Here is a 22,112-nt window from a genome sequence, read left to right on the forward strand (position 1 = left end):
TGCTCCAACAACCACAACAGTTCCTCCAACAACTATCACAGTTGCTCCAGCAACCACAACTATTGCTCCTACCACAACAACTGCTGCTCCAACAACCACAACTGCTGCTCCAACGACCACAACTGTTGCTCCAACAACCACAACAGTTCTTCCAACGACTACCAGTGTTGCTCCAACAACCACAACTGTTGCTTCATCGACCACAACAGTTCCTCCAACAACGACCACAGTTGCTCCAACGACAACAACTGCTGCTCCAACAACCACAACTGCTGCTCCAACGACCACAACAGTTCCTCCAACGACTACCACCGTTGCACCAACAACCACAACTGTTGCTTCAACGACCACAACAGTTCCTCCAACAACTACCACAGTTGCTCCAACAACCACAACTGTTGCTCCAACCACAACAACTGCTGCTCCAACAACCACAACTGCTGCTCCAACAACCACAACTGTTGCTCCAACAACCACAACAGTTCCTCCAACAACTACCACAGTTGCTCCAACAACCACAACTGTTGCTCCAACGACTACAACTGTTGCTCCAACAACAACCACAGTTGGTCCAACGACCACAACTGCAGCTCAAATAACCACAACTGTTGCTCCAACGACCACAACAGTTCCTCCAACAACTACCACAGTTGCTCCAACAACCACAACTGCTGCTCCAACGACCACAACTGTTGCTCCAACAACCACAACAATTCTTCCAACGACTACCACAGTTGCTCCAACAACCACAACTGCTGCTCCAACGACCACAACTGTTGCTCCAACAACCACAACAGTTCTTCCAACGACTACCACAGTTGCTCAAACAACCACAACTGTTGCTCCAACAACCACAACAGTTCCTCCAACAACTAACACAGTTGCTCCAACAACCACAACCGTTGCTCCAACGACAACAACTGCTGCTCCAACAACCACAACTGCTGCTCCAACGACCACAAAAGTTCTTCCAACGACTACCACAGTTGCTCCAACAACCACAACTGTTGCTCCAACGACCACAACAGTTCCTCCAACGACTACCACCGTTGCACCAACAACCACAACTGTTGCTTCAACGACCACAACAGTTCCTCCAACAACTACCACACTTGCTCCAACAACCACAACTGTTGCTCCAACCACAACAACTGCTGCTCCAACAACCACAACTGTTGCTCCAACAACCACAACAGTTCCTCCAACAACTACCACAGTTGCTCCAACAACCACAACTGTTGCTCCAACGACTACAACTGTTGCTCCAACAACAACCACAGTTGCTCCAACGACCACAACTGCAGCTCAAAAAACCACAACTGTTGCTCCAACCACTACAACTGTAGCTCCAACCACGACAACTGTAGCTCAAACAACCACAACTGTTGCTCCAACCACAACAACTGCTGCTCCAACAACCACAACTGCTGCTCCAACGACCACAACTGTTTCTCCAACAACCACAACAGTTCTTCCAACGACAACCACAGTTGCTCCAACAACCACAACTGTTGCTCCAACGACCACAACAGTTCCTCCAACCACAACAACTGCTGCCCCATCAACCACAACTGCTGCTCCAACGACCACAACTGTTTTTCCAACAACTACAACAGTTCTTCCAACGACTACCACAGTTGCTCCAACAACCACAACTGCTGCTCCAACAACCACAACTGCTGCTCCAACGACCACAACAGTTCTTCCAACGACTACCACAGTTGCTCCAGCAACCACAACTGTTGCTCCAACGACCACAACAGTTCCTCCAACGACTACCACCGTTGCACCAACAACCACAACTGTTGCTTCAACGACCACAACAGTTCCTCCAACAACTACCACAGTTGCTCCAACAACCACAACTGTTGCTCCAACCACAACAACTGCTGCTCCAACAACCACAACCGTTGCTCCAACGACAACAACTGCTGCTCCAACAACCACAACTGCTTCTCCAACGACCACAACAGTTCTTCCAACGACTACCACAGTTGCTTCAACAACCACAACTGTTGCTCCAACGACCACAACAGTTCCTCCAACGACTACCACCGTTGCACCAACAACCACAACCGTTGCTTCAACGACCACAACAGTTCCTCCAACAACTACCACAGTTGCTCCAACAACCACAACTGTTGCTCCAACCACAACAACTGCTGCTCCAACAACCACAACTGCTGCTCCAACAACCACAACTGTTGCTCCAACAACCACAACAGTTCCTCCAACAACTACCACAGTTGCTCCAACAACCACAACTGTTGCTCCAACGACTACAACTGTTGCTCCAACAACAACCACAGTTGGTCCAACGACCACAACTGCAGCTCAAATAACCACATCTGTTGCTCCAACGACCACAACAGTTCCTCCAACAACTACCACAGTTGCTCCAACAACCACAACTGCTGCTCCAACGACCACAACTGTTGCTCCAACAACCACAACAATTCTTCCAACGACTACCACAGTTGCTCCAACAACCACAACTGCTGCTCCAACGACCACAACTGTTGCTCCAACAACCACAACAGTTCTTCCAACGACTACCACATTTGCTCAAACAACCACAACTGTTGCTCCAACGACCACAACAGTTCCTCCAACAACTACCACAGTTGCTCCAACAACCACAACTGTTGCTCCAACGACCACAACAGTTCCTCCAACAACTACCACAGTTGCTCCAACAACCACAACCGTTGCTCCAACGACAACAACTGCTGCTCCAACAACCACAACTGCTGCTCCAACGACCACAACAGTTCTTCCAACGACTACCACAGTTGCTTCAACAACCACAACTGTTGCTCCAACGACCACAACAGTTCCTCCAACGACTACCACCGTTGCACCAACAACCACAACCGTTGCTTCAACGACCACAACAGTTCCTCCAACAACTACCACAGTTGCTCCAACAACCACAACTGTTGCTCCAACCACAACAACTGCTGCTCCAACAACCACAACTGCTGCTCCAACAACCACAACTGTTGCTCCAACAACCACAACAGTTCCTCCAACAACTACCACAGTTGCTCCAACAACCACAACTGTTGCTCCAACGACTACAACTGTTGCTCCGACAACAACCACAGTTGGCCCAACAACCACAACTGCAACTCCAACGACCACAACAGTTCCTCCAACAACCACAACTTCAGCTCTATTGACCACCACAGTTCCTCCAACAACTACCACAGTTCCTCCAACAACTACCACAGTTGCTCCAACGACCACAACTGCGGCTCAAACTACCACAACTGTTGTTCCTACCACGACAACTGTAGCTCCAACAACCACAACTGTTGCTCCAACGACCACAACAGTTCCTCCAACAACTACCACAGTTGCTCCAACAACCAAAACCGTTGCTCCAACGACAACAACTGCTGTTCCAACAACCACAACTGCTGCTCCAACGACCACAACAGTTCTTCCAACGACTACCACAGTTGCTCCAACAACCACAACTGTTGCTCCAACGACCATAACAGTTCCTCCAACAACTACCACAGTTGCTCCAACAACCACAACTGTTGCTCCAACCACAACAACTGCTGCTCCAACAACCACAACTGCTGCTCCAACAACCACAACTGTTGCTCCAACAACCACAACAGTTCCTCCAACAACCACAACAGTTCCTCCAACAACTACCACAGTTGCTCCAACAACCACAACTGTTGCTCCAACGACTACAACTGTTCCTCCAACGACTACCACCGTTGCACCAACAACCACAACTGTTGCTTCAACGACCACAACAATTCCTCCAACAACTACCACAGTTGCTCCAACAACCACAACTGTTGCTCCAACCACAACAACTGCTGCTCCAACAACCACAACCGTTGCTCCAACGACAACAACTGCTGCTCCAACAACCACAACTGCTGCTCCAACGACCACAACAGTTCTTCCAACGACTACCACAGTTGCTTCAACAACCACAACTGTTGCTCCAACGACCACAACAGTTCCTCCAACGACTACCACCGTTGCACCAACAACCAAAACCGTTGCTTCAACGACCACAACAGTTCCTCCAACAACTACCACAGTTGCTCCAACAACCACAACTGTTGCTCCAACCACAACAACTGCTGCTCCAACAACCACAACTGCTGCTCCAACAACCACAACTGTTGCTCCAACAACCACAACAGTTCCTCCAACAACTACCACAGTTGCTCCAACAACCACAACTGTTGCTCCAACGACTACAACTGTTGCTCCAACAACAACCACAGTTGGTCCAACGACAACAACTGCAGCTCAAATAACCACAACTGTTGCTCCAACGACCACAACAGTTCCTCCAACAACTACCACAGTTGCTCCAACAACCACAACTGCTGCTCCAACGACCACAACTGTTGCTCCAACAACCACAAAAATTCTTCCAACGACTACAACAGTTGCTCCAACAACCACAACTGCTGCTCCAACGACCACAACTGTTGCTCCAACAACCACAACAGTTCTTCCAACGACTACCACATTTGCTCAAACAACCACAACTGTTGCTCCAACGACCACAACAGTTCCTCCAACAACTACCACAGTTGCTCCAACAACCACAACTGTTGCTCCAACGACCACAACAGTTCCTCCAACAACTACCACAGTTGCTCCAACAACCAAAACCGTTGCTCCACCGACAACAACTGCTGTTCCAACAACCACAACTGCTGCTCCAACGACCACAACAGTTCTTCCAACGACTACCACAGTTGCTCCAACAACCACAACTGTTGCTCCAACGACCACAACAGTTCCTCCAACAACTACCACAGTTGCTCCAACAACCACAACTGTTGCTCCAACCACAACAACTGCTGCTCCAACAACCACAACTGCTGCTCCAACAACCACAACTGTTGCTCCAACAACCACAACAGTTCCTCCAACAACTACCACAGTTGCTCCAACAACCACAACTGTTGCTCCAACGACTACAACTGTTGCTCCAACAACAACCACAGTTGCTCCAACGACCACAACTGCAGCTCAAATAACCACAACTGTTGCTCCAACCACTACAACTGTAGCTCCAACCACGACAACTGTAGCTCAAACAACCACAACTGTTGCTCCAACCACAACAACTGCTGCTCCAACAACCACAACTGCTACTCCAACGACCACAACTGTTGCTCCAACAACCACAACAGTTCTTCCAACGACTACCACAGTTGCTCCAACAACCACAACTGTTGCTCCAACGACCACAACAGTTCCTCCAACCACAACAACTGCTGCCCCATCAACCACAACTGCTGCTCCAACGACCACAACTGTTGCTCCAACAACTACAACAGTTCTTCCAACGACTACCACAGTTGCTCCAACAACCACAACTGTTGCTCCAACAACCACAACAGTTCTTCCAACGACTACCACAGTTGCTCCAACGACCACAACTGTTGCTCCAACAACCACAACAGTTCCTCCAACAACTACCACAGTTGTTCCAACAACCACAACTGTTGCTCCAACGACCACAACAGTTCTTCCAACGACTACCACAGTTGCTCCAACGACCACAACTGTTGCTCCAACAACCACAACAGTTCCTCCAACAACTACCACAGTTGTTCCAACAACCACAACTGTTGCTCCAACGACCACAACAGTTCCTCCAACCACAACAACTGCTGCTCCAACAACCACAACTGCTGCTCCAACAACCACAACTGTTGCTCCAACAACCACAACAGTTCCTCCAACAACTACCACAGTTGCTCCAACAACCACAACTGTTGCTCCAACAACCACAACAGTTCTTCCAACAACTATCACAGTTGCTCCAACAACCACAACTGTTGCTCCTACCACAACAACTTCTGCTCCAACAACCACAACTGCTGCTCCAACAACCACAACTGCTGCTCCAACGACCACAACTGTTGCTCCAACCACCACAACAGTTCTTCCAACGACTACCACTGTTGCTCCAACAACCACAACTGTTGCTTCAACGACCACAACAGTTCCTCCAACGACGACCACAGTTGCTACAACAACCACAACTGCTGCTCCAACGACCACAACTGTTGCTCCAACAACCACAACAATTCTTCCAACGACTACCACAGTTGCTCCAACAACCACAACTGCTGCTCCAACGACCACAACTGTTGCTCCAACAACCACAACAGTTCTTCCAACTACTACCACAGTTGCTCAAACAACCACAACTGTTGCTCCAACGACCACAACAGTTCCTCCAACAACTACCACAGTTGCTCCAACAACCACAACTGTTGCTCCAACGACCACAACAGTTCCTCCAACAACTACCACAGTTGCTCCAACAACCACAACCGTTGCTCCAACGACAACAACTGCTGCTCCAACAACCACAACTGCTGCTCCAACGACCACAACAGTTCTTCCAACGACTACCACAGTTGCTCCAACAACCACAACTGTTGCTCCAACGACCACAACAGTTCCTCCAACGACTACCACCGTTGCACCAACAACCACAACTGTTGCTTCAACGACCACAACAGTTCCTCCAACAACTACCACAGTTGCTCCAACAACCACAACTGTTGCTCCAACGACTACAACTGTTGCTCCAACAACAACCACAGTTGGTCCAACGACCACAACTGCAGCTCAAATAACCACAACTGTTGCTCCAACCACTACAACTGTAGCTCCAACCACGACAACTGTAGCTCAAACAACCACAACTGTTGCTCCAACCACAACAACTGCTGCTCCAACAACCACAACTGCTGCTCCAACGACCACAACTGTTGCTCTAACAACCACAACAATTCTTCCAACGACTACCACAGTTGCTCCAACAACCACAACTGTTGCTCCAACGACCACAACAGTTCCTCCAACCACAACAACTGCTGCCCCAACAACCACAACTGCTGCTCCAACGACCACAACTGTTGCTCCAACAACCACAACAGTTCTTCCAACGACTACCACAGTTGCTCCAACAACCACAACTGTTGCTCCAACAACCACAACAGTTCTTCCAACGACTACCACAGTTGCTCCAACGACCACAACTGTTGCTCCAACAACCACAACAGTTCCTCCAACAACTACCACAGTTGTTCCAACAACCACAACTGTTGCTCCAACGACCACAACAGTTCTTCCAACGACTACCACAGTTGCCCCAACAACCACAACTGTTGCTCCAACGACCACAACAGTTCCTCCAACCACAACAACTGCTGCTCCAACAACCACAACTGCTGTTTCAACAACCACAACTGTTGCTCCAACAACCACAACAGTTCCTCCAACAACTACCACAGTTGCTCCAACAACCACAACTGTTGCTCCAACAACCACAACAGTTCTTCCAACGACTACCACAGTTGCTCCATCAACCACAACAGTTCCTCCAACAACTATCACAGTTGCTCCAACAACCACAACTGTTGCTCCTACCACAACAACTGCTGCTCCAACAACCACAACTGCTGCTCCAACGACCACAACTGTTGCTCCAACAACCACAACAGTTCTTCCAACGACTACCACTGTTGCTCCAACAACCACAACTGTTGCTTCAACGACCACAACAGTTCCTCCAACAACGACCACAGTTGCTCCAAAAACCACAACTGCTGCTCCAACAACCACAACAGTTCCTCCAACAACTATCACACTTGCTCCAACAACCACAACTGTTGCTCCTACCACAACAACTGCTGCTCCAACAACAACCACAACTGCTGCTCCAACGACCACAACTGTTGCTCCAACAACCACAACAATTCTTCCAACGACTACCACAGTTGCTCAAACAACCACAACTGTTGCTCCAACGACCACAACAGTTCCTCTAACAACTACCACAGTTGCTCCAACAACCACAACTGTTGCTCCAACGACCACAACAGTTCCTCCAACAACTACCACAGTTGCTCCAACAACCACAACCGTTGCTCCAACGACAACAACTGCTGCTCCAACAACCACAACAGTTCTTCCAACGACTACCACAGTTGCTCCAACAACCACAACTGTTGCTCCAACGACCACAACAGTTCCTCCAACGACTACCACCGTTGCACCAACAACCACAACTGTTGCTTCAACGACCACAACAGTTCCTCCAACAACTACCACAGTTGCTCCAACAACCACAACTGTTGCTCCAACGACTACAACTGTTGCTCCAACAACAACCACAGTTGGTCCAACGACCACAACTGCAGCTCAAATAACCACAACTGTTGCTCCAACCACTACAACTGTAGCTCCAACCACGACAACTGTATCTCAAACAACCACAACTGTTGCTCCAACCACAACAACTGCTGCTCCAACAACCACAACTGTTGCTCCAACGACCACAACTGTTGCTCCAACAACCACAACAGTTCTTCCAACGACTACCACAGTTGCTCCAACAACCACAACTGTTGCTCCAACGACCACAACAGTTCCTCCAACCACAACAACTGCTACCCCAACAACCACAACTGCTGCTCCAACGACCACAACTGTTGCTCCAACAACCACAACAGTTCTTTCAACGACTACCACAGTTGCTCCAACAACCACAACTGTTGCTCCAACGACAACAACTGCTGCTCCAACAACCACAACTGCTGCTCCAACGACCACAACTGTTGCTCCAACAACCACAACAGTTCTTCCAACAACTACCACAGTTGCTCCAACAACCACAACCGTTGCTCCAACGACAACAACTGCTGCTCCAACAACCACAACTGCTGCTCCAACGACCACAACAGTTCTTCCAACGACTACCACAGTTGCTCCAACAACCACAACTGTTGCTCCAACGACCACAACAGTTCCTCCAACGACTACCACCATTGCACCAACAACAACAACTGTTGCTTCAACGACCACAACAGTTCCTCCAACAACTACCACAGTTGCTCCAACAACCACAACTGTTGCTCCAACGACTACAACTGTTGCTCCAACAACAACCACAGTTGGTCCAACGACCACAACTGCAGCTCAAATAACCACAACTGTTGCTCCAACCACTACAACTGTAGCTCCAACCACGACAACTGTATCTCAAACAACCACAACTGTTGCTCCAACCACAACAACTGCTGCTCCAACAACCACAACTGTTGCTCCAACGACCACAACAGTTCCTCCAACCACAACAACTGCTGCCCCAACAACCACAACTGCTGCTCCAACGACCACAACTGTTGCTCCAACAACCACAACAGTTCTTCCAACGACTACCACAGTTGCTCCAACAACCACAACTGTTGCTCCAACAACCACAACAGTTCTTCCAACGACTACCACAGTTGCTCCAACGACCACAACTGTTGCTCCAACAACCACAACAGTTCCTCCAACAACTACCACAGTTTTTCCAACAACCACAACTTTTGCTCCAACGACCACAACAGTTCTTCCAACGACTACCACAGTTGCTCCAACAACCACAACTGTTGCTCCAACGACCACAACAGTTCCTCCAACCACAACAACTGCTGCTCCAACAACCACAACTGCTGCTCCAACAACCACAACTGTTGCTCCAACAACCACAACAGTTCCTCCAACAACTACCACAGTTGCTCCAACAACCACAACTGTTGCTCCAACAACCACAACAGTTCTTCCAACGACTACCACAGTTGCTCCAACAACCACAACAGTTCCTCCAACAACTATCACAGTTGCTCCAACAACCACAACTGTTGCTCCTACCACAACAACTGCTGCTCCAACAACCACAACTGCTGCTCCAACAACCACAACTGCTGCTCCAACGACCACAACTGTTGCTCCAACAACCACAACAGTTCTTCCAACGACTACCACTGTTTCTCCAACAACCACAACTGTTGTTTCAACGACCACAACAGTTCCTCCAACAACGACCACAGTTGCTCCAACAACCACAACTGCTGCTCCAACGACCACAACTGTTGCTCCAACAACCACAACTGTTGCTTCAACGACCACAACAGTTCCTCCAACAACTACCACATTTGCTCCAACAACCACAACTGTTGCTTCAACGACCACAACAGTTCCTCCAACGAGTACCACAGTTGCTCAAAGAACCACAATTGTTGCTCCAACGACCACAACAGTTCCTCCAACATCTACCACAGTTGCTCCAACAACTACATCTGTTGCTACAACGACCACAACAGTTCCTCCAACAACTACCACAGTTGCTCCAACAACCACAACCGTTGCTCCAACGACAACAACTATTGCTCCAACAACCACAACTGTTGCTCCAACGACCACAACAGTTCCTCCAACAACTACCACAGTTGCTCCAACAACCACAACTGTTGCTCCAACGACCACAACAGTTCCTCCAACAACTACCACAGTTGCTCCAACAACCACAACTGTTGCTCCAACCACAACAACTGCTGCTCCAACAACCACAACTGCTGCTCCAACAACCACAACTGTTGCTCCAACAACCACAACAGTTCCTCCAACAACTACCACATTTGCTCCAACAACCACAACTGTTGCTCCAACGACTACAACTGTTGCTCCAACAACAACCACAGTTGGTCCAACGACCACAACTGCAGCTCAAATAACCACAACTGTTGCTCCAACCACTACAACTGTAGCTCCAACCACGACAACTGTAGCTCAAACAACCACAACTGTTGCTCCAACCACAACAACTGCTGCGCCAACAACCACAACTGCTGCTCCATCGACCACAACTGTTGCTCCAACAACCACAACTGTTGCTCCAACGACAACAACAGTTCCTTCAACGACGACATCAGTTCCTCCAACAACTACCACAGTTGCTCCAACAACCACAACTGTTGCTCCAACGACCACAACAGTTCCTCCAACAACTACCACAGTTGCTCCAACAACCACAACTGTTGCTCCAACGACCACAACAGTTCTTCCAACGACTACCACAGTTGCTCCAACAACCACAACTGTTGCTCCAACAACAACAACAGTTCCTCCAACGACGACATCAGTTCCTCCAACAACTACCACAGTTGCTCCAACAACCACAACTGTTGCTCCAACGACCACAACAGTTCCTCCAACAACTACCACAGTTGCTCCAACAACCACAACTGTTGCTCCAACGACCACAACAGTTCCTCCAACAACTACCACAGTTGCTCCAACAACCACAACTGTTGCTCCAACGACAACAACTGCTGCTCCAACAACCACAACTGCTAATCCAACGACCACAACTGTTGCTCCAACAACCACAACAGTTCTTCCAACGGCTACCACAGTTGGTCAAACAACCACAACTGTTGCTCCAACGACCACAACAGTTCCTCCAACAACTACCACAGTTGCTCCAACAACCACAACTGTTGCTCCAACGACCACAACAGTTCCTCCAACAACTACCACAGTTGCTCCAACAACCACAACCGTTGCTCCAACGACAACAACTGCTGCTCCAACAACCACAACTGCTTCTCCAACGACCACAACAGTTCTTCCAACGACTACCACAGTTGCTCCAACAACCACAACTGCTGCTTCAACAACCACAACTGTTGCTCCAACAACCACAACAGTTCCTCCAACAACTACCACAGTTGCTCCAACAACCACAACTGCTGCTTCAACAACCACAACTGTTGCTCCAACAACCACAACTGTTCCTCCAACAACTACCACAGTTGCTCCAACAACCACAACCGTTGCTCCAACAACGACAACAGTTCCTCCAACAACTACCACAGTTGCTCCAACAACCACAACTGTTGCTCCAATAACTACAACTGTTGCTCCAACAACTACCACAGTTGGTCCAACGACCACAACTGTGGCTCAAATAACCACAACTGTTGCTCCAACCACTACAACTATAGCTCCAACCACGACAACTGTAGCTCAAACAACCACAACTGTTGCTCCAACGACCACAACAGTTCCTCCAACAACTACCACATTTGCTCCAAAAACCACAACTGTTGCTTCAACGACCACAACAGTTCCTCCAACGAGTACCACATTTGCTCCAACAACCACAGCTGTTGCTCCATCAACCACAACAGTTGCTCCAATGACAACCACAGTTGCTCCAACAACCACAACTGTTGCTTCAACGACCACAACAGTTCCTCCAACAACTACCACAGTTGCTCCAACAACCACAACTGTTGCTCCAACCACAACAACTGTTGCTCCAACCACAACAACTGCTGCTCCAACAACCACAACTGCTGCTCCAACGACCACAACTGTTGCTCCAACAACCACAACAGTTCCTCCAACAACTACCACAGTTGCTCCAACAACCACAACCGTTGCTCCAACGACAACAACTGCTGCTCCAACAACCACAACTGCTGCTCCAACGACCACAACAGTTCTTTCAACGACTACCACAGTTGCTCCAATAACCACAACTGTTGCTCCAACGACCACAACAGTTCCTCCAACGACTTCCACAGTTGCACCAACAACCACAACTGTTGCTTCAACGACCACAACAGTTCCTCCAACAACAACCACAGTTGCTCCAACAACCACAACTGTTGCTCCAACCACAACAACTGTAGCTCAAACAACCACAACTGTTGCCACAACGACCACAACAGTTCCTCCAACGACCACAACTGTTCCTCCAACGACCACAACAGTTCCTCCAACCACAACAACTGCTGCTCCAACAACCACAACTGATGCTCCAACGACCACAACTGTTGCTCCACCAACCACAACAGTTCTTCCAACAACTACCACAGTTGCTCCAACAACCACAACTGTTGCTCCAACGACAACAACAGTTCCTTCAACAACTACCACAGTTGCTCCAACAACCACAACTGTTGCTCCAATAACCACAACTGTTGCTTCAACGACCACAACAGTTTCTCCAACAACTACCACAGTTGCTCCAACAACCACAACTACTGCTCCAACGACCACAACTGTTGCTCCAACGACCACAACAGTTCCTCCAACATTTACCACAGTTGCTCCAACAACCACAACCGTTGCTCCAACGACAACAACTGCTGCTCCAACAACCACAACTGCTGCTCCAACGACCACAACAGTTCTTTCAACGACTACCACAGTTGCTCCAACAACCACATCTGTTGCTCCAACCACAACAACTGCTGCTCCAACAACCACAACTGCTGCTCCAACAACCACAATTGTTGCTCCAACAACCACAACAGTTCCTCCAACAACTACCACAGTTGCTCCAACAACCACAACTGTTGCTCCAACAACTACAACTGTTGCTCCAACAACTACCACAGTTGGTCCAACGACCACAACTGCGGCTCAAATAACCACAACTGTTGCTCCAACCACTACAACTATAGCTCCAACCACGACAACTGTAGCTCAAACAACCACAACTGTTGCTCCAACGACCACAACAGTTCCTCCAACAACCACATCTGTTGCTCCAACCACAACAACTGCTGCTCCAACAACAACAACTGCTGCTCCAACAACCACAACTGCTGCTCCAACAACCACAATTGTTGCTCCAACAACCACAACAGTTCCTCCAACAACTACCACAGTTGCTCCAACAACCACAACTGTTGCTCCAACAACTACAACTGTTGCTCCAACAACTACCACAGTTGGTCCAACGACCACAACTGCGGCTCAAATAACCACAACTGTTGCTCCAACCACTACAACTATAGCTCCAACCACGACAACTGTAGCTCAAACAACCACAACTGTTGCTCCAACGACCACAACAGTTCCTCCAACAATCACAACAGTTCCTCCAACCACAACAACTGCTGCTCCAACAACCACAACTGCTGCTCCAACGACCACAACTGTTACTCCAACAACCACAACAGTTCTTCCAACAACTACCACATTTGCTCCAAAAACCACAACTGTTGCTTCAACGACCACAACAGTTCCTCCAACGAGTACCACAGTTGCTCCAACAACCACAGCTGTTGCTCCATCAACCACAACAGTTGCTCCAATGACAACCACAGTTGCTCCAACAACCACAACTGTTGCTTCAACGACCACAACAGTTCCTCCAACAACTACCACAGTTGCTCCAACAACCACAACTGTTGCTCCAACCACAACAACTGTTGCTCCAACCACAACAACTGCTGCTCCAACAACCACAACTGCTGCTCCAACGACCACAACTGTTGCTCCAACAACCACAACAGTTCCTCCAACAACTACCACAGTTGCTCCAACAACCACAACCGTTGCTCCAACGACAACAACTGCTGCTCCAACAACCACAACTGCTGCTCCAACGACCACAACAGTTCTTTCAACGACTACCACAGTTGCTCCAATAACCACAACTGTTGCTCCAACGACCACAACAGTTCCTCCAACGACTTCCACAGTTGCACCAACAACCACAACTGTTGCTTCAACGACCACAACAGTTCCTCCAACAACAACCACAGTTGCTCCAACAACCACAACTGTTGCTCCAACCACAACAACTGTAGCTCAAACAACCACAACTGTTGCCACAACGACCACAACAGTTCCTCCAACGACCACAACTGTTCCTCCAACGACCACAACAGTTCCTCCAACCACAACAACTGCTGCTCCAACAACCACAACTGATGCTCCAACGACCACAACTGTTGCTCCACCAACCACAACAGTTCTTCCAACAACTACCACAGTTGCTCCAACAACCACAACTGTTGCTCCAACGACAACAACAGTTCCTTCAACAACTACCACAGTTGCTCCAACAACCACAACTGTTGCTCCAATAACCACAACTGTTGCTTCAACGACCACAACAGTTTCTCCAACAACTACCACAGTTGCTCCAACAACCACAACTACTGCTCCAACGACCACAACTGTTGCTCCAACGACCACAACAGTTCCTCCAACATTTACCACAGTTGCTCCAACAACCACAACCGTTGCTCCAACGACAACAACTGCTGCTCCAACAACCACAACTGCTGCTCCAACGACCACAACAGTTCTTTCAACGACTACCACAGTTGCTCCAACAACCACATCTGTTGCTCCAACCACAACAACTGCTGCTCCAACAACCACAACTGCTGCTCCAACAACCACAATTGTTGCTCCAACAACCACAACAGTTCCTCCAACAACTACCACAGTTGCTCCAACAACCACAACTGTTGCTCCAACAACTACAACTGTTGCTCCAACAACTACCACAGTTGGTCCAACGACCACAACTGCGGCTAGAATAACCACAACTGTTGCTCCAACCACTACAACTATAGCTCCAACCACGACAACTGTAGCTCAAACAACCACAACTGTTGCTCCAACGACCACAACAGTTCCTCCAACAACCACATCTGTTGCTCCAACCACAACAACTGCTGCTCCAACAACCACAACTGCTGCTCCAACAACCACAATTGTTGCTCCAACAACCACAACAGTTCCTCCAACAACTACCACAGTTGCTCCAACAACCACAACTGTTGCTCCAACAACTACAACTGTTGCTCCAACAACTACCACAGTTGGTCCAACGACCACAACTGCGGCTCAAATAACCACAACTGTTGCTCCAACCACTACAACTATAGCTCCAACCACGACAACTGTAGCTCAAACAACCACAACTGTTGCTCCAACGACCACAACAGTTCCTCCAACAATCACAACAGTTCCTCCAACCACAACAACTGCTGCTCCAACAACCACAACTGCTGCTCCAACGACCACAACTGTTACTCCAACAACCACAACAGTTCTTCCAACGACTACCACAGTTGTTCCAACAACCACAACTGTTGCTCCAACGACGACAACAGTTCCTCCAATGACGACAACAGTTCCTCCAACAACTACCACAGTTGCTCCAACAACCACAACTGTTGCCCCAACGACCACAACAGTTCCTCCAACGGCCACAACTGTTCCTCCAACGACCACAACAGTTCCTCCAACCACAACAACTGCTGCTCCAACAACCACAACTGCTGCTCCAAACATAACAACTGCTGCTCCAACAACCACAACTGTAGCTCAAACAACCACAACTGTTGCTCCAACGACCACAACAGTTCCTCCAACCACAACAACTGCTGCTCCAACAACCACATCTGCTGCTCCAACGACCACAACTGTTGCTTCAACGACCACAACAGTTCCTCCAACAACTACCACAGTTGTTCCAACCACAACAACTGTTGCTCCAACCACAACAACTGCTGCTCCAACAACCACAACTGCTGCGCCAACGACCACAACTGTTGCTCCAACGACCACAACAGTTCCTCCAACATCTACCACAGTTGCTCCAACAACCACAACAGTTCCTCCAACGACTTCCACAGTTGCACCAACAACCACAACTGTTGCTCCAACGACGACAACAGTTCCTCCAACGACGACAACAGTTCCTCCAACGACGACAACAGTTCCTCCAACAACTACCACAGTTGCTCCAACAACCACAACTGTTGCTCCAACGACCACAACAGTTCCTCCAACAACTACCACAGTTGCTCCAACAACCACAACTGTTGCTCAAACCACAACAACTGCTGCTCCAACAACCACAACTGCTACTCCAACAACCACAACTGTTGCTCCAACAACCACAACAGTTCCTCCAACAACTACCACAGTTGCTCCAACAACCACAACTGTTGCTCCAACGACTACAACTGTTGCTCCAACAACTACCAAAGTTGGTACAACGACCACAACTGCGGCTCAAATAACCACAACTGTTGCTCCAACCACTACAATTGTAGCTCCAACAACGACAACTGTAGCTCAAACAACCACAACTGTTGCTCCAACGACCACAACAGTTCCTCCAACCACAACAACTGCTGCTCCAACGACCACAACTGTTGCTTCAACGACCACAACAGTTCCTCCAACAACTACCACAGTTGTTCCAACCACAACAACTGTTGCTCCAACCATAACAACTGCTGCTCCAACAACCACAACTGCTGCTCCAACGACCACAACTGTTGCTCCAACGACCACAACAGTTCCTCCAACATCTACCACAGTTGCTCCAACAACCACAACAGTTCCTCCAACGACTTCCACAGTTGCACCAACAACCACAACTGTTGCCTCAACGACCACAACAGTTCCTCCAACAACTACCACAGTTGCTCCAACAACCACAACTGTTGCTCCAACCACAACAACTGCTGCTCCAACAACCACAACTGCTACTCCAACAATCACAACTGTTGCTCCAACAACCACAACAGTTCCTCTAACAACTACCACAGTTGCTCCAACAACCACAACTGTTGCTCCAACGACTACAACTGTTGCTCCAACAACTACCACAGTTGGTCCAACGACCACAACTGCGGCTCAAATAACCACAACTGTTGCTCCAACCACTACAACTGTAGCTCCAACCACGACAACTGTAGCTCAAACAACCACAACTGCTGCTCCAACGACCACAACTGTTGCTCCAACAACCACAACAGTTCTTCCAACGACTACCACAGTTGCTCCAACAACCACAACTGTTGCTCCAACGACGACAACAGTTCCTCCAACGATGACAACAGTTCCTCCAACAACTACCACAGTTGCTCCAACAACCACAACTGTTGCTCCAACGACCACAACAGTTCCTCCAACAACTACCACAGTTGCTCCAACAATCACAACTGTTGCTCCAACGACAACGACTGCTGCTCCAACAACCACAACTGCAAATCCAACGACCACAACTGTTGCTCCAACAACCACAACAGTTCTTCCAACTGCTACCACAGTTGCTCCAACAACCACAACTGTTGCTCCAACGACCACAACAGTTCCTCCAACAACTACCACAGTTGCTCCAACAACCAAAACTGTTGCTCCAACGACCACTACAGTTCCTCCAACAACTACCACAGTTGCTCCAACAACCACAACCGTTGCTCCAACGACAACAACTGCTGCTCCAACAACCACAACTGCTGCTCCAACGACCACAACAGTTCTTCCAACGACTACCACAGTTGCTCCAACAACCACAACTGTTGCTCCAACGACCACAACTGTTGCTTCAAGGTCCACAACAGTTCCTCCAACAACTACCAAAGTTGCTCCAACAACCACAACTGCTGCTCCAACATCCAAAACTGTTGCTCCAACAACCACAACAGTTCCTCCAACAACTACCACAGTTGCTCCAACAACCACAACTGTTGCTCCAACGACTACAACTGTTGCTCCAACAACTACCACAGTTGGTCCAACAACCACAACTGTTGCTCCAACGACAACAACTGCTGCTCAAACAACCACAACTGCTGCTCCAACAACCACAACTGTTGCTCCAACAACCACAACAGTTCCTCCAACAACTACCACAGTTGCTCCAACAACCACAACTGTTGCTCCAACCACTACAACTGTAGCTCCAACCACGACAACTGTAGCTCAAACCACCACAACTGTTGCTCCAACGACCACAACCGTTCCACCAACGACCACAACAGTTCCTCCAACCACAACAACTGCTGCTCCAATAAAAACAACTGCTGCTCCAACGACCACAACTGTTACTCCAACAACCACAACAGTTCTTTCAACAACTACCACAGTTGCTCCAACAACCACAACTGTTGGTCCAACGACGAAAACAGTTCCTCCAACGACGACAACAGTTCCTCCAACAACTACCACAGTTTCTCCAACGACCAGAACTGTTGCTCCAACAACCACAAATGTTGCTCCATCGACTACAACAGTTCCTCTAATAACTACCACAGTTGCTCTAACGACGACAGCTGCGGCTCAAACGACCACAACTGTTGCTCCAACGACCACAACTGTAGCTCAAACAACCACAACTGTTTCTCCAACGACCACAACAGTTCCTCCAACAACGACAACTGTAGCTCCAACAACAACAACTGTAGCTCAAACAACCACAACTGTTGCTCCAACGACAACAACTGCTGCTCCAACAACCACAACTGCTTCTCCAACGACCACAACTGTTCCTCCAACAACCACAACAGTTCTTCCAACGACTACCACAGTTGCTCCAACAACCACAACTGTTGCTCCAACGACCACAACAGTTCCTCCAACAACCACAACTGTTGCTCCAACGACCACAACAGTTCCTCCAACAACTACCACAGTTGCTCCAACAACCACAACTGTTGCTCCAACGACAACGACTGCTGCTCCAACAACCACAACTGCTAATCCAACGACCACAACTGTTGCTCCAACAACCACAACAGTTCTTCCAACTGCTACCACAGTTGCTCCAAAAACCACAACTGTTGCTCCAACGACCACAACAGTTCCTCCAACAACTACCACAGTTGCTCCAACAACCAAAAATGTTGCTTCAACGACCACTACAGTTCCTCCAACAACTACCACAGTTGCTCCAACAACCACAACTGTTGCTCCAACGACAACAACTGCTGCTCCAACAACCACAACTGCTGCTCCAACGACCACAACAGTTCTTCCAACGACTACCACAGTTGCTCCAACAACCACAACTGTTGCTCCAACGACCACAACTGTTGCTTCAAGGACCACAACAGTTCCTCCAACAACTACCACAGTTGCTCCAACAACCACAACTGTTGCTCCAACGACGACAACAGTTCCTCCAACGACGACAACAGTTCCTCCAACAACTACCACAGTTGCTCCAACAACCACAACTGTTGCTCCAACGACTACGACAGTTCCTCTAATAACTACCACAGTTGCTCCAACGACGACAGCTTTCGCTCAAACGACCACAACTGTTGCTCCAACAACCACAACTGTTGCTCCAACGACCACAACTGTAGCTCAAACAACCACAACTGTTTCTCCAACGACCACAACAGTTCCTCCAACAATTACCACAGTTGCTCTAATGACGACAGCTGCTGCTCAAACGACCACAACTGTTGCTCCAACAATGACAACTGTAGCTCCAACAACAACAACTGTAGCTCAAACAACCACAACTGTTGCTCCAACGACCACAACTGTTGCTCCAACAACCACAACAGTTCTTCCAACGACTACCACAGTTGCTCCAACAACCAGAACTGTTGTTCCAACGACCACAACAGTTCCTCCAACGACTTCCACAGTTGCTCCAATGAACACAGCTTTTGCTTCAACGACCACAACAGCTCCTCCAACAACTACCACAGTTGCTCCAACGACAACATCTGCGCCTCCAACAACAACAACTGCTGGTCCAACAACCACAACTGCAGCTCCAACAACCACAAATGCTGCTCCAACAACCACAACAATTCTTCCAACGACAACCACAGTTGCTCCAACAACCACAACTGTTGCTCCAACGACCACAACAGTTCCTCCAACGACTTTCACAGTTGCTCCAATAACCACAACTGTTGCTCCAATGACCTCAACAGTTCCTCCAACGACTACCACAGTTGCTCCAACAACCACAACTGTTGCTCCAACCACAACAACTGCTGCTCCAACAACCACAACTGCTGCTCCAACAACCACAACTGCTTCTCCAACGACCACAACTGTATCTCCAACAACCACAAAAGTTCTTCCAACGACTACCACAGTTTCTCCAACAACCACAAGTGTTGCTCCAACGACCACAACAGCTCCTCCGATGACTACCACAGTTGCTCCAACAACAACAACTGTTTCTTCAACTACCACAACAGTTCCTCCAACAACTGCCACAGTTGCTCCAACAACCACAAATGCTGCTCCAACGACCACAACTGTTGCTCCAACAACCACAACTGTTGCTCCAACAACCACAACTGTTGCTCCAACAACAACAGCTGCTGCTCCAACAACAACAACTGTTGCTCCAACAACTACCATAGTTGGTCCAACGACCACAACTGCGGCTCAAACGACCACAACTGTTGCTCCAACAACGACAACTGTAGCTCCAACAACAACAACTGCTGCTCCAACAACCACAACTGTTGCTCCAACAACTACCACAGTTGGTCCAACGACCACAACTGCGGCTCAAATAACCACAACTGTTGCTCCAACCACGACAACTGTAGCTCAAACAACAACAAATGTTGCCCCAACGAGCACAAAAGTTCCTCCAACAACTACCACAGTTGCTCCAACAACCACAACTGTTGCTCCAAAGACCACAACAGTTGCTCCAACAACCACAACTGTTGCTCCAACAACAATAACAGTTCCTCCAACATCTACGACAGTTCCTCCAACAACCACAACTGTTGCTCCAACGACTACAACAGTTCCTCCAACAACTACCACAGTGCTTCCAACAACTACCACAGTTGCTCTAACAACCAAAACTGTTGCTCCAACGACCACAACAGTTCCTCAAACAACTATCACAGTTGCTCCAACAACTACCACAGTTGCTCCAACAACCACAACTTTTGCTCCAACAACTACCACAGTTGGTCCAACGACCACAACTGCGGCTCAAATAACCACAACTGTTGCTCCAACCACGACAACTGTAGCAGTAACATCGACCACAACAGTTCCTCCAACAACTACCACAGTTGCTCCAACAAGCACAACTGTTGCTCCAACAACTACCACAGTTGGTCCAACGACCACAACTGCGGCTCAAATAACCACAACTGTTGCTCCTACCACGAAAACTGTAGCTCCAACCATGACAACTGTAGCTCAGACAACAACAATTGTTGCCCCAAGGAGCACAACAGTTCCTCCAACAACTACCACAGTTGCTCCAACAACCACAACTGTTGCTCCAACCACCACAACACTTCCACCAACATCTACGACAGTTCCTCCAACAACCACAACTGTTGCTCTAACGACTACAACAATTCCTCCAACAACTACCACAGTTGCTCCAACGATGACAACTGCGGCTCAAACAACCGCAATTGTTGCTCCAACCACGACAACTGTAGCTCCAACAACCACAACTGCTGCTCCAATGACTACAACAGTTCCCCCAACAACCACAACTGTTGCTGCAACGACGACAACTGTAGCTCCAACTACCACAATAGTTCCCCCAACAACCACAACAGTTGCTAAAACAACTACCATAGTTGGTCCAACAACCACAGCTGCTGCTGCAACGACCACAACTGTTGCTCCAACCACAACAACTGCTGCTCCAACAACCACAACTGTTGCTCCAACAACCACAACAGTTCTTCCAACGACTA

General features: G+C 48.7%; 1 protein-coding gene across 1 annotated transcript in view; it reads left to right on the forward strand.

The window, feature by feature from the left end:
* LOC141282058 (uncharacterized) overlaps positions 1-22,112 on the forward strand; it is a 48,148-nt gene that overhangs the window by 21,056 nt on the left and 4,980 nt on the right. Inside the window, exons 3-5 of the mRNA XM_073814453.1 lie at positions 11,986-12,034; positions 14,388-14,548; positions 17,138-17,284. Coding sequence (XP_073670554.1) covers positions 11,986-12,034; positions 14,388-14,548; positions 17,138-17,284 — 357 coding nt within the window. The remainder of the gene's footprint in view (positions 1-11,985; positions 12,035-14,387; positions 14,549-17,137; positions 17,285-22,112) is intronic.

Source organism: Paramisgurnus dabryanus, chromosome 4 (assembly GCF_030506205.2).
Source record: "Paramisgurnus dabryanus chromosome 4, PD_genome_1.1, whole genome shotgun sequence".
NCBI classification, from domain to species: Eukaryota; Metazoa; Chordata; class Actinopteri; order Cypriniformes; family Cobitidae; genus Paramisgurnus; species Paramisgurnus dabryanus.